This window comes from Bidens hawaiensis, unplaced genomic scaffold, assembly GCF_021521415.1.
Source record: "Bidens hawaiensis isolate Kalapana, Puna unplaced genomic scaffold, B.hawaiensis_p1.1 tig00004864_1, whole genome shotgun sequence".
Lineage (NCBI taxonomy): Eukaryota > Viridiplantae > Streptophyta > Magnoliopsida > Asterales > Asteraceae > Bidens > Bidens hawaiensis.
In genome coordinates this window covers 27,183-41,294 of record NW_027491306.1, presented here as the reverse complement: position 1 = coordinate 41,294, position 14,112 = coordinate 27,183, and the positions used below count along the sequence as shown (strand labels likewise).

General features: G+C 39.2%; 1 protein-coding gene across 1 annotated transcript; it reads right to left on the bottom strand.

Annotated features, from left to right (window-relative positions):
• Window positions 1-11,813: 11,813 nt before the first annotated feature.
• LOC143628258 (uncharacterized) lies at window positions 11,814-13,403 on the bottom strand. The gene is made up of 2 exons (XM_077097894.1): window positions 12,678-13,403; window positions 11,814-12,254 (listed from the first exon to the last, which is right to left on the bottom strand). Exons 1-2 carry the CDS (start codon window positions 13,401-13,403, stop codon window positions 11,814-11,816), a joined length of 1,167 nt encoding a protein of 388 aa, XP_076954009.1.
• Between the last annotated feature and the right edge of the window lie 709 nt (window positions 13,404-14,112).

Below are 14,112 nucleotides of genomic sequence, written 5' to 3'. Positions count from 1 at the left end.
TTGTAATTGTATATTTTTGCTTTAGTTCATCACATTTGTTTCCCGAGTTTTTAAGTGGTCAAACTGTCAGTTCAACCCCCTCCCCCAAATGAGTATTAATTGTTTTATTATTTTAACATTGAGGACAATGTCAACCTCAAGTGTGGGGATGGTGGAAAATTGAAAATTTTTAGCCCAATAGTACCTCGAACAGTATTCAGAAACTTAACTTGTTAACTGCCACTTATTGCTATTAATGCCAAGTTAGAGGTTTTTGGTCATGGTTGGTTTTTCAGCTTCTCGATAGTTTTCCTGACAAATGTTTTTAAAATGAGAAGTTGGAAAATGGAATCATTTAGGCCGGGATAACGAGTCAAGGGGACGGGTATACATGTTCCATATCGGCATCCCATATTTCCAGATATATTGTGAGATTGGCCCCTATACTTAATACACATATTATATAATAGATATAAAACATGTCTTACCATTTATTGAGAGAAACCGGTATGTTTTACAGAATTAGAACTTGCTTGCCACATGCTTTTCGAGATCTTAATACCACCACCTGTATGGAGATTAGGACTTTAGAAAACCCATTCCGTACATATTTTCCTCACTAAATAAATTCCTTACCCGACATTATCCCCTAGGAGCCCGTTTGGACCTTATTCCTTTTCGTTTGTTAAACTGAACATTACACACCATTTCAGCCTTGGCCTTTATTTTATTTTTACCCGTGTGATGAAATCCAGTTCGTTATCGAGTTGTATATATATCGAGTTGTACTTAGTCAGACGAGTTGTAAAGTTGTTAAGTTCTGAGTTGTAATTATCAGTCATTTCAGTTAGTATTGATGCAAAAAAAAAAAAATAAAAAAAAAATAATCAGCAAAAAGACAAAAAGAAGTTATCATTTCAGTATTGCAGTTGTTATTAGCTGTTGATTTTGTATCTAGTTCGTTTGTATTTGTGAGTTTGTATATTGGGTTGTTTAACTGGGTTTCATCCATCTGAGTCACTAAATAAGCCTAATCCACACCCAAACCTAAGCCTCAGCAAAACCCTAGTCCGAGTCTTTATGCAACCGGTGGTTAATGGGTGGAGATAAGACTGACCAGCAAGCATATTAAGTTGTAACTCATATTAGGTATATTAAGGGCAGAGACATATACTGGCACATCTTTTGTCAGTCAAAATATTAAACCGAGTGGAGTGTTGATAGTGTGAGGGGTGTGAACATGTATGCTCTAACCGGAAACAAAGTACACTTGTCTGGGCGATTCTATGGTTTTATGGTAGCATTAACTTTATTTGTGGGTTGTCAATCTAGAAAGTGTCATTCTGGGAAACTGGGTATGACCTTAAACCTTGCTAGTATTAATGGTGATAATTGGTTGACCTATGATGGCGGTTAATGTTTACTTTAGAGTTTTACTTGAGGGCAATCAAAAGATAAGTGTGGGGATGTGATGTTCGGTTTATTTGTACATATTTAATTGTGTTAACGTACTTGTTTTACGTGTTTAGTTTAGGAACTTTGGTACTTCATACGTGTGTGTTGTGTTTCAGGTCACAGGTACTTAACGTGTTTAATTTGGACCTGTACGAGCATGGAATGAAGACCCGGGCGCGATGGGTGTTGAAGGTGGGGCATCGCGCTACGCGATGCCCTGTAAATGATTGCGTTGACTTTTGGTCCATCGCGTAGCGCGATGGACCAGGAGAGGAGGCCATCGCGCTACGCGATGGTCCCTAGAATCGTGAAAGTTAGGGTTTTGTTTTATATCACATTTGGACGACCCTAGACGGCATTCTTGACCTTCCAGGAGATTTCCCGAGTAGAAGAGCAAGTCCCGATCATCCCCAATCATCTCTAAGTGTCCTACATGGCCTACCAGATCATAACCGAGGCCCGAGAGATGCCGATGCGCGGCTAGTTTCTTCGAGTCATACCCGGGATGTAGAGTATTGTATCTTTAAGTTTTTCTCATGTATTTAGAATGAGTTGATTGTAATGATCTTTGATTAATCTATGAGTATTGATGTCTAGTATTATTGTGCACTAAGTCGGTTTAGGTTTATTTCGATCAGAACGATTATTGTGCCAGTTGCTATGATAATTGCTTATAGGATTGTTTTGACTAGTTGAATGTAATGAAGCATACACTTTCCCTTAGTTGAGTCACACTGGCAGGGACTGTTTGATAACCAGTGCTGTGTGTTAGTAAGCGTTGATGCCTAAGGTTTATCTAGTTAGTCAATCGGTATTGATCAGTGATTGTTAATGATGTGCGTCGGATAACCCTCACAACGAAGCTTTAATTAAAACGAAAATCCTAACCACACACAACCAGCAAGTGTACCGGTCGCAAGTAATATAACTCTAGGAAGTCCGAGTATCGAACACGAAGACACGAAAGACGCTAACGATTACGACCCTAGACACGACCTACCTAAGAATAATAATTAATTAATTTTTGATTTTTAAATTTGTTTTATAAAATGACTTAACTGGACTGACTGACCTAACTGACAAAAGTTACCAAAAATAGAAAACTTAACGGAAAACTGACGGTGTTAACTTCGGATGGGAGAAAAACGTCTACCTAGGTTTGAATCAAATTGTAGGTCTAACAAGCTAATAGATTGGATGAATTCAAGACACCGGTCCCTAAAGATGACATGACTAAGGATCGCTCGGGCTCACTGGATTACCTCTCGGTCTCACACAACAAGCCTAAACTACTCAAAATCGCCTAAAACGACCAAACCGGGAAATAATTGCTAACGTGTTCTAATGAAGGATCACCTCTCGGTCTCACCAACACTCGACCCTAATGGTAATGAATACTACACAACCAAGGATAGAGGAACAATTCAACTTAAACAAAAATAGATCAACTAGTCGCTCAAAACACCTAAACCTGACAAGAAACGAACTCGCTCTCGCGCAATCCTTATTCTAGCATGCAAAGGTAATGAGACAACCCTAACTTCCTATCACCTCTCGGTCTCAAGGAAGGTGTTTAACCGCTGTACTTAATCCAATAAATCATGCAACAAAACCCTACGGTGGTACCTACCGCAAACAAACCCTAAACACAAAGTCTAGAATCAAACAATGCACCGATCAATCAATACAAAACTAATCAATCAACACACGGGGTTTATGCAATAAATCACCAAAATTTCCAGCCCTTAAACACAACCTATTTCATGTCTAAATAAAACTTTACAATAACAATTAAGGTCTATTAATCAAACAATCCATAAAACTCATCAAATCCTAACAATTATCATCATTCCTAGGTAGAACTAACAAGATTAGCCGAGCATAATTTTTGGACAGCAGCAAACACTTAATAAAACCATCATTAAACTCATACCAACCATCTTAACAATCTTCCAACAATCAATCCTAATCATAAACAATTCAATCTCTCAAGTAATTGCAAAACAATTCAACAATTAAGCAAGAAACTAAAAGTGTATGAACAATGAAAAAGAGGTAAGGATATGAGGTGTTCCGGGGCTGCTCTCGGCTGTAAAAAACAGTGGTGAATGATCCCGAGGCTTGATTCTTGCTTGTTCTTCCTTCCCTAGCCGTCACACGATCAAAACCCTAGCACACAAAAGCTTTTTCTTTCTTTTTTCTTGCTGGAAATTCCGATCAGCAGCTATCGTGCTGCTGTTGGCTGCTGTCGTGCTGCTGTTGCTACTGCTGCTGTTGCTGTTGTTGTGCTGCTGTTGATTGTTGTTGTGCTGCTGTTGATTCCGTCCAGCAGCTCTTTTTGCTGATTAGGGTTTTATTTTTTTTATATAATATAATATAATATGGTCTTGGGCCTCCATGATGCATACGGGTCGGGCCTTAAGCTTTATCTTGAACTTGTATGCGTAAAAGGCTCGTAAAAAGCTCGAAAAGTCCCAGTTTCTTTCTTTCTTTTACCCAAAACCTACAAGATTAATAAATGTATGTAAAACCTATCTAAAACGAGTAAAAACACATAAAATATAATATATTACGTAGATAAAAGGTGCGAAAAATACGTGTGTTTTACAACACATCAGTTAATCTGTTAAGTTGCATGAGTTTGCTGTTAGGTTAACTACTTGGATTCCCTGGTGTGATTTGTCTTTGTTAATTGATTGAATACGTGATTACTTGGTTACTTGTTATAACATATAAACCGTTTGCTAGTGTGATTAGCACTTTAATTGAATTACTTCATAAGTTTAGGAATTGATTTCACTTCACACTGACCACATACTCCTGGTGGATATGATACCTGACTTACCCTAGCTGCTTAGGTTAATTAGGTTTTTGCATGATTCAAACGACGGTTATCAATGGGTCATGCTGAACACTGTAACGAGGATAATATATCGTCGAAGTGGAGAAACATATGTTAGCATATCTATGACATTTGTCAAATTCGGATTTAATATTTATATTCATTTTTATTACCCGTTTGTAATCGAATCTTCATTTTTAATTAAAAAACGTCAATTTTTATTAATTATATTACGTTTGTTTACACTTAAAGTATCTATCATGTGCGTTTTCAGTCCCTACACTTAAGTTTTGCAACTTTTGACCACCAAACCCAAGTCAATGGACCTGATAGCAAACTTTTTAAAATATTTTCTTGCTCATTCTTTCCCTCCCGTCATCCTTCATGAACCCCTTTCCATCTTTTTGCTTCAATTTACCCACGAAATCAGGAGTTTATGGCTTCTTAACCTCCACGTTAGGGCCGTCCAAAGCGCTCGTCACTCGAAATCGCTCGCCGCTCGCTCGAAAATTGCTCGAAATTTGCTCGCTCGTTTTTTCGCTCGATTGTAAACGAGCCGCTCTGCTCGTTTCGGTTTGCAAACGAGCCAAGCAACGAGCAAAGGTCCATTCGGTTCGGTTCGGCTCAAATATTTTTAGTTGATTTTATACGTATTATATATAGGTTCGTTCGATGGGATTGAATTATTTTGTTTAAATTTATTATATATATATATATATATATATAAATATAATTATCTAAATATGAAATGAAACATGAAGGCTGAAGCCCATTCATTTGATATTTAAAATAATCAGTCAAATACCAAAGCTCATATAAAAGTAAACCCTAATTGTAAAAATGTATCATCCTTTACTTCTTGTTATCTGCTCTCTTCCTCTCCTCTCATTGTTTCAACCCTAATGCAACATTGTCTGTCATCCGCCGCTCGTCTGCTCCGCCATTCGTCTGCTCCGCCGCTCGTTCGATAACCTAATCAAATCGAAGCTACTAACACGCAACAGTTTTACTCAAATGATGCATCCTTTTATTTTTATTATTTTTTAATTTGAGCCAAATCGAGCAGAATCAAGCCGCTCGGTTGTAAACCAAGCGAGTTCGAGCAAGGCTTTTCTGCTCGTTTTTTTAAATTCGAACCGAATCGAGCCGCTCGGTTTCAATTCGAGTCGAGTTCGAGCAGATGCCCACTCGGTTCGTGAACAGCCCTACTCCACGTCAGTCGCCCTTATGGAAATAACGAGTAATTACCGGTTAATCGAATCATTTTATCAATTTCATTAAATCTTGAATGCGGACCTATTTTAACATTGTATCACTATAAATACTTGTCCATCATTCAATTAAATGAACATGTAACATCCTCTTACAATCCTGAACCTAAGCCCCAAGACACTTGCAGCAATTAAAGTCGTTTATATTCATTCCTAAACTTGTTCGCGGCCGGAAACCCTAATTTTTGGTTCTCCTTCAATTCTTAATCGCTCAAGGCAATTAAAATATGGGTTGTAATTGGATTTGAATGCCCAATAAAACCCCATTGTTAATTTTAATCAACAGATAGTGTAAGATCTTCAATTTGGGGATTGTTTGATTAGGGTTTATACCTTAGAGTGAGAAAGTAAATATAAACTATCTGAATCAAGCTTTTATCAATTTCTGTGTAGTCCAGTTGGTTATGTTTGGGCATGTTGAACCAAGGTCCATATAGACCCGGGTTCGAGCTCCTTTATAACCAGTTTTTGTTGAATTTTTTTCTATTAATTGTTTTTAAATCTTATTTCTTTTATTATATTAAAGCTAATACCATTCCTCACTTGTTTAACCAAACCGAACCCTATTAAACTTTTAAAAAATAAATTTTCGTCAACATTTTCATATAAATATGTATGTATGTATGTATGTATGCATGCATGTATATATGTATGTACGTAGATGAATATTATTTATATGTACGTGAAAACAAAATGAACTAGCAAGTTGTGTAGGTGGATACGATATATGTGTAGGTAAATATTAATTATGTGTTAGTGAAAAATAAAAGAAACAAAATTAGTGTAGGAGAAAATAAATTGTGTTGGTAAATACGAGTTATATTTTGATAAAAATAAAAATAACTAACAATTTGTATAATTGAATATAAGCTAAGTATAGATTATTATGTTACTTGTGTAGGTGATCAATTTAATACAATTCACCTACATATATATTTTTTTATATGTAGGTAACAGATAATTCAAATTTGTAATTTTCTACAAGAATTAGTATGAAAAATATTTTAGGAGTAATTAGAGAAATTAATGCATAGAACTAATCAGAGATAATCAATGGTTGAGATCGACTTCTCGCATGATCCGTCCCATATATATATATATATATATATATATATATGTATATGGGGAGATTTCAAATGAAAACCCCTTTGAGTTTTAAGAACTCGAAAGAACTCAGTGTAACAATTTTTTTTTTCGAATTTTTTTTACACATGCGTAATATATATAGGTTACATACACGTAAAAAAATTACAGATTTTTTTACACACCGAGTCGACTTTTTACACATGTGTAATGGACATAAAAGTTAGTGTAATCACTTACATCTTTATTCTCTCTTATACTTTGACTTTTTTGCCAGATTTAATCTCAATCACATATTCTAATCAATTTAATTAAATGTGTGGCATAGAATGAAGTTCTTACATCTCAACATGGTTCTCAAAATATCTCTCTCTTTTATATATATATATATATATATAGTTTTTGGACTATCTGCCTACTGCCGTCTGAAGTGTTCCAAGTGGTGAAATAACACTAATTAGCTTAAAAACATATTTATGTCGATTATGAATATTGTGCTGATATGATAATTCCTTTCTTTTTTATGGCAAAATTATTTGTTAGTGGGATTCTAACCCAGAACTTTTGAGTGTTTAAAAGATTTTTCTGTTACTAAGCCACCAGCATTAAACTATAATATTTCTTTTTAGATACAGAAGCTGGTGCTGTTAGTATTTATAATTCCTTATTATGATATTGTAGCAGTAGTTGTCGTTGCATTGTTGTCTCTATAGTTGTTGGGATTCATTTAAAGGTTTCTGTCTGAGTTTTTTATTCCATTGGTGAGTGGAGGATTATGTATATTTTAATTAAGTTGAATAATAAAAGGACTGCATAAATATATAGATTATTCGCTTTACTACGCATAGTTACAATGAAATATATAGTAACAAATTTATATTTGCAGTCCGAACAGGATGTTCCTGAATGATATTCGACTGGGACATGGAAAAAATATGAGTCCTGTAATACCCGATAATTCTAACATAAAAAGTTAAAATAAAATAAAAACGGTGACATATATAACTAATAGCAGGGGATAAAGTTGTGTGAATTGAAAAGTAGGTCCGCATATGAACCGAACACTTGAAAAATTATTTATGAACTCTTCAGTGGAAAGTTCGTTTATGTTCGTTTACTTAATTAACTAACGAACATGAAGAAAAAATTTGTGTTCGTTAATTAAACGAGCGAACATGAACACATGTTCCATTCGTTCATTTATCTTCATGAACTTTCGTTTACTTATGTTCGTTTATGTCGGTTTATTTATAATTTTTATGTATTTATAGAAAATAATTAAATATTATCAACATGAGTTATCTACTTAAAGGTTTTATAGTTGTTAATTTGAGTTCATTTAAGTGTTTTTATTTATGTTCATTTACATTTGTTCATTTATGTTCTTTTATCTGCTTTCAATTATGTTCATTTAGATTTTAAACAGACGAACAAAAACGAACACAAATATTCATTTTTTAAATGAACAAATATGAACATAAATATTTGTTTGATTAAGTGTCCGTGTTCATTCGGTTCGTTTACAACACTTTTTTGAGACGGTTAAAATGGCTATTTGAAGTAAAAAATATAAAATAAAATAAGTATTAAGATACTAACAACCTTCCATACTTTACTTCATAAGTCAAGAGGATTCAAAGCCTAGATGATAATCTTTCTCCATTTGATTTCTGTTGGAACCTATACCGAGTAAACAGGGAAGGTTCTAACAATCACAAGAATGGAGATAAACTAGAAGTGAAGAGTGAAAGTGTTTTGTATTAAAGGTGCATAAATTACCATGTTCATCCTTTCCCTATTTATAGAAGAGAGTATTTATACATATGGTCTAATGGTTTATCTCTTCTGGCCGAGTCCATTGGTCCGATCCTCTTTCCCTTGGGCTTTGTCAGTTCGAAGATCTTTATCTCCTGGTTATTGCCTCCTATCCCGGGTCATGCGTGCCTCGGACCACCCACTAGATCGAACGTGCTACATGGAGTTTCCCTCGCAAATGGTTTCCCACCAAGCCATCTTCTAGAATCTCTTGTGCTATTGAGATTGCCTTCATTGGGCCTCGTTCAGACTATTGGGCTAGGGCCTGCCCATGAGGCCACCTTATGGGTAGGCTCTTCAAGTCCCCCCAGTCTATTGTTCTCGTTATTTATGACGAGAACCATAGACTCATCTTATCTTTCCTGATCCTTCTTTCGTTGTTTTGTCATTGGGCTTCTTCTCTTATTGGCCTGCTTATGATGTGCCCGTTCTATTTTCTTTTTGGCCCACTTGAAGGATCCGGCCCAATCTCTTTTGAATTTTGATGGTTTTGTGTTCCCCATGTTAGTAATAACCGCCCCCTTGTCATTTCACCATTATTGATCTTCTCTCTTCCAATAGCTCCCCGACGATTTCTCCATCTTTGCACATGTTTGTTATCTCCTTTCATTGCTTCATTATGAGTCGCGACTCTTGTTCCACCATAACCTCGACCATGTCCTCTGTCAGAATGGCTTCCTTGTGTTCAACCTATCATATTCCCCTATCCTTGTCTCCTACCCTTCCTAGGCCAGGCGAGACGGCCTGTAGTCTCCCTGGGTTTATTGCTTTGTATGTGAAGAATCTCGAGTTCGCAAACATTCGTTACCCTTTAACTGAGTTCCAATTGGCCTTGTTGAAACATCATCGATTGTGCTTCTCCCAAGTTCACCCTTTAGGGTTTCTTCGTGTGACTCACTTTGAGGTTGCTTGCCGTGCTTTTGGCGGAGATGCCTCTGTTACTTTGTTCTGTCGATTTTACCGTTTGAAAGCTGATGGCGATTGGTATACTTTTGAACGGCGGGCCAATGGTAAACATCCTCCCTGTGTCTCCATATTCCTTTTGGGTTCTACCCTTGGGAATGGAAGGATGATTTTTTCTTTGTTTCTTCCTCCTTTTCCCCTGGTCTTACTCGCCGTCGTCATATTGGTTCTCATATTGATGATCTTGCCCCCGGTTTCCCTACTAGTCATGATTCGCTTTACAAATTGTTGATTCAAAATTCAACTGAGGCCGCCACTTACCCCGAACCTCTGCTGTACATGGTGGGACTCAGTTAAATTTGGCCAGATCCGTTGAAACGTCCAACTATGTTTGACAGGGACCGAGGTTGGTGACCCTTTGCCTCTTCTATTTGCATTTACCTTTTCTCCTGCCTTTTGTTTTTAACTTTCATCTGTTGTTATTTTGCAGAAATGGATTTGATTGAGATTCTTCAAAAACGTCCCGTGAAAGGTGCCGACTTCGTTACTCTCCCGGTGTCTGCTAATGCTTCTACCCTGACTGCTCACATTGTTGATGCCTCTTCTGACTCTGATGCCTCTGGTTTTTCACTTTGGCCATCCAAGACTCCTTGAAACGCAAGAATGTTGCGTCTGACCTGTTTGACTCTTCCATCAAAAGTCGTCTTCGTAACTCCAAGTGTACTTACCTGGGTTCTGCTGGTCAAGGCTCCTCTTCTGTTCATGAGGTTGTTGACGTGGATGATGATTTTTCCTACAAGGTTTTTGATGTTTCTCCTGATCCCAGTCGTTGTTCCTGCTCCGATGGATAAAGGTCCTATTGTCTCTGATGCTGATCCCAAAGGTAAAGCCCCCATTACCGCTGAAGCTCCCTCGATTCCCTCCTTAGGTGATCTGCCTCCCGCTGACCTTTTCATCCCTAAATGGTCCCTGACGGTTAACTCTTCCGTTAATACCCCCCCACCTTGCTCATGAGTTCTTAACGTGTGTTGTTCCCCCTGTTGATTATGCTCATGTTCAAACCATGCTACCGGATGGTCTGGTTGGGAAGTTTGGCACTTATTTGTATCGGACCTTGGTGCTGGGTTCCTCCCTTCGTCAAGCTTCTGTGGATACCAATCTCGCTTATCACAACAGTCTGGAGGAGGTTGCAAGCTTGAAAAAGTCCGTTGAAGGTTATACTCGACGGGTTATGGAGATGCGAAAGAGACCTTGGTCGAAGAGCTAAGTTTAGAAGTTCCTGGGTTGAAGGTTGCATTGGGGTCTTCAAAGAAGCAGGTTTCTGATTTGACTGCTAACCTCCAATTTGCCTAGGAAAAAGTTGCTGATTTTGATGATGTCCGGTCTTCCCTCCTCGATGCTTAGGCCAAGATTTCAAAGGTTTATCTCTTCCTCTTCTCTCTCTCTCTCTTTTTTGGTAACTTTGCCTTGTGTGCTTAATGTAGCTTGAAGAGACTCCTTCTCTTGTGAGGATTCATGAGTTGAAAATTTTACTCGATCGTGAACGCTCCGAACATAAATCTGCTTTGGAGCAGCTAGAGGTTGCCAAAGGTCAAGGGGAACAAAAGGTTGATGGCTTGTCTAGGAGGTTGAGTGGCTGAGAGGAGAATGTTCCCGCTTGCGGAGGGTCGTTTCAAAACACGAGGGGGATCGGAAGTGGATTGTTTCTAAAGGTTTCTGGCAGGTATATGATAGGGCTTTGGGTTGGAGGCAGACTTTAGAGATTCGAGATAATCTAAACCGGTCGGTATTTGTTTCCGGGTTCCAACATGGGCTTCGTGCGGGCTATGAACATTGTTCTCATGGGATTTCTCTACAGGAGGCTCCTTCGTTTTCCCCAACTGCAGAGGCGGAGGCTCAAGAGGCTTTTATGGCCCTTACTGCTCATGTTCCTCCCATTATTGCACAAGTTTCATCGAACCCCGAGATTTATATTGAAGATATCTAGGCCCTTTCCTCGGTTGTTGATCCCCCTTCTCCTTTGCCATAGTGTTTGTTTTGTGGTTTGTTTCGGACAATTGTGCTTTGTGTTAGTTTGTTGATGGGTGTTTTCAGACAAGGGTGCCGTTATTTGCTCCTGTATGGGCGTATTTAAACTTTGCTTGTACTTAGATATGGACGATAATGCTTGGTGTTTGCCTTATCATTTTTATGTTTGATTGTTGGTTAACCATGTAGCCTATCGACGAGGCCTTCCCTTTTTGGGGAGTGTTGCATGAGTATTTACGAGGCGGACTCGTGTGTTACTTATTGCATTTTGATGAGACGGACTCATTTTCTTATTCATTACAGTTTCACAAAATATTTTCTTGCATTAGGATCGTGTTTACATGGGGATTACACAAAAATACAGTTTAGACTTTCTCATCTTTCCTCACGGAGAGGTGCCTTATTTTACTTGATCCTTGGCCCTTTTGCTGGTACTTTTAGGCGTAATACTTTCGGAGTTGCATGGAGTTCCAAGTCCTAGGGATCTCTTTTCCTTCCCCGTCTGCCAATTTGTAGTCTCCTTTATCCCCAGCCCAGATAACTTGGTAGGGTCCTTCCCATTTTCGTCCCAACTTCCCTTGGTCTTCCTTTCTACTTGCCTCGTTCTCCCTTAGTACCAGATCTCCTTTCTTAAATCTGACTTCTCTGACCCTTGCATTGTGGTACTTCTCCATCTTTTTCTTGTATCCCACTTCCCTTCTTGCTGCTTCCTCCCTTATTTCTTCTGCCAAGTTTAGATTTAAACACAAATCTTCTTCATTCCCCTTTTCCCCTGTGAAACCCGTCGAGTTGGTGCCCCAATCTCTGCAGGTATCATAGCCTCCATTCCATACGTCAAGCTGAAAGGTGTTTCCCCATTGCTTGTTTTGGGCATGGTCCTGTGTGCCCATAAAACATGGAGTAATTCCTCCACACATTATCCCTTTTCCCTTCCTAGTCTTGCTTTAATTCCCTCCACCATGCTTCTGTTTGCTCGCTCTACTTGACCGTTAGCTTGGGGATGAGCCACTGACGTGAACGTTTGCTTGATATTTAGTTGGAGGCACCACTCCCGAAATGGGTTGTTGGCAAATTGTTTTCCATTATCACTGATTATGGCGTACGGCAGACTGAACCTACAAACAATGTTTTCCAACACGAATTTTTTACTTGCTCCCCTGTGATCGTTCGCAGTGGCTTGGCTTCTACCCATTTGTGAAGTAATCAATCGCCACTATCAAAAATCTTACTTTTCCTGCTCCCTCCAGGAAGGGCCGCACTATGTCTATCCCCCATTTTTGGAAAGGCCACGAGGAGCTTACCGGTACTAGGTTTGACTTTGGCTTTCTCCCTACTGGTGTATGTATTTGGCAGTGGTCACACTTTTGTATTTCCTTAACGGCGCTAAAAAACATCGCTGGCCAGTAATATCCGGCCCTCATTGCCCGTGCCACTATCATTTTTGCTCCCATGTGCATCCCACAGATTCCCTCATGTATTTCTCTCATCACATATTCTGCTTCCTCCGAGCCGATGCATTTGAGGGAGGGTCCCAGATAGGACTTTCTGTATAAACCTCCTTCAATTACCTCATACTGTAAAGCCTTGACCCTCAACTTCCTTTCTTCTTCCTTATCTTTTGGCACTTTTCCCTCCTGCAGGTACTCAAGGAGGGGAGTCATCCAACTGCTTCCTTGGGTCCCCACATGGGCTACTGTTGCTTCCGTCATCGACAGCTGCTGAAGGGTCTCCACTTTTACTTCTTTTGCCAAATGATCGAAGGCGACTGCAGCTAGCTTACTCAAAGCATCTGCTTTTTTATTGGAACCTCTGGGGATGTGTATCACTTCTGCCTCTTCGAATTCCTTCATCAGTTCTTGGGTCACTTTCAAGTATTCCTTCATTTTCACATCCCTAGCGTCGTAGGTCCCTCCCACCTGGTTAGCTACCAGAAGGGAGTCTACATGAGCTTGAACTCTTCTTACCCTTATTCCTTTGGCGATTCTGAGGCCAGCCAGAAGTGCCTCATACTCTGCTTCGTTGTTCATGCTTTGGAAATTCAACCGTATTGCGTAAGTTAACTCTATCCCTTCGGGGCATACCAAGATCAGTCCTGCCCCACTTCCTTCTTTGTTGGAGGCCTCGTCGGTGTATAGTTTCCACCAAGGTTCCTATTCCCCTTCCTTTGTTGCCTCATTTCCCCTTGTATCATATCCTTCTTCTTTTTCGCCATCCTCTCCCCCTTCCGTTTCTGCCAAGAAATTGGCTAGGACCTGCCGTTTGATGGCTGTCCGTGGCCGATACTCAAGTGTATGATCCCCCAATTCTACTGCCCACTTTGTCAGTCTGTCTGAGACTTCGGGCTTCGACAATACTTGATGTAAAGGCTGGTTAGTGAGTTCTCGCACAACGTGCGCCTGAAAATATCTCCGGAGTTTCCTTGCTGTATAGATCAAAGCCAATACCAGTTTCTCTATTGGAAAATATCTTTCTTTCGACCCCTTTAATGTACGACTAATAAAATAAATGGGTACATGCGTCTCTCTCCTTTCAACCATCAGTACAGAGCTTATTGTTTTTGATGTCTGGGTGAGGTACAATATCAATGTTTCTCTCGGCTGAGGGGTCGCAATCGTAGGGAGGTTGCACAGGTGTTTCTTCAGGTCTTGGAAGGCTTCCTCTGCCTCGCGATCCCAGCAGAACTTGCTCTTATTCGTACTTCTTCTTAAGACAACCATAAAGGGCCCGCTATTTTGG

Coding starts and splice junctions, on each gene's coding strand:
- LOC143628258 (XM_077097894.1), bottom strand. CDS start 13,403: ATGAACAACGAAGCAGAGTATGAGGCACTTCTGGCTGGCCTCAGAATC. Junction 12,255..12,677: donor CAAAGTCAAACCTAGTACCG/GTAAGCTCCTCG, acceptor ATGGGCACACAG/GACCATGCCCAAAACAAGCA.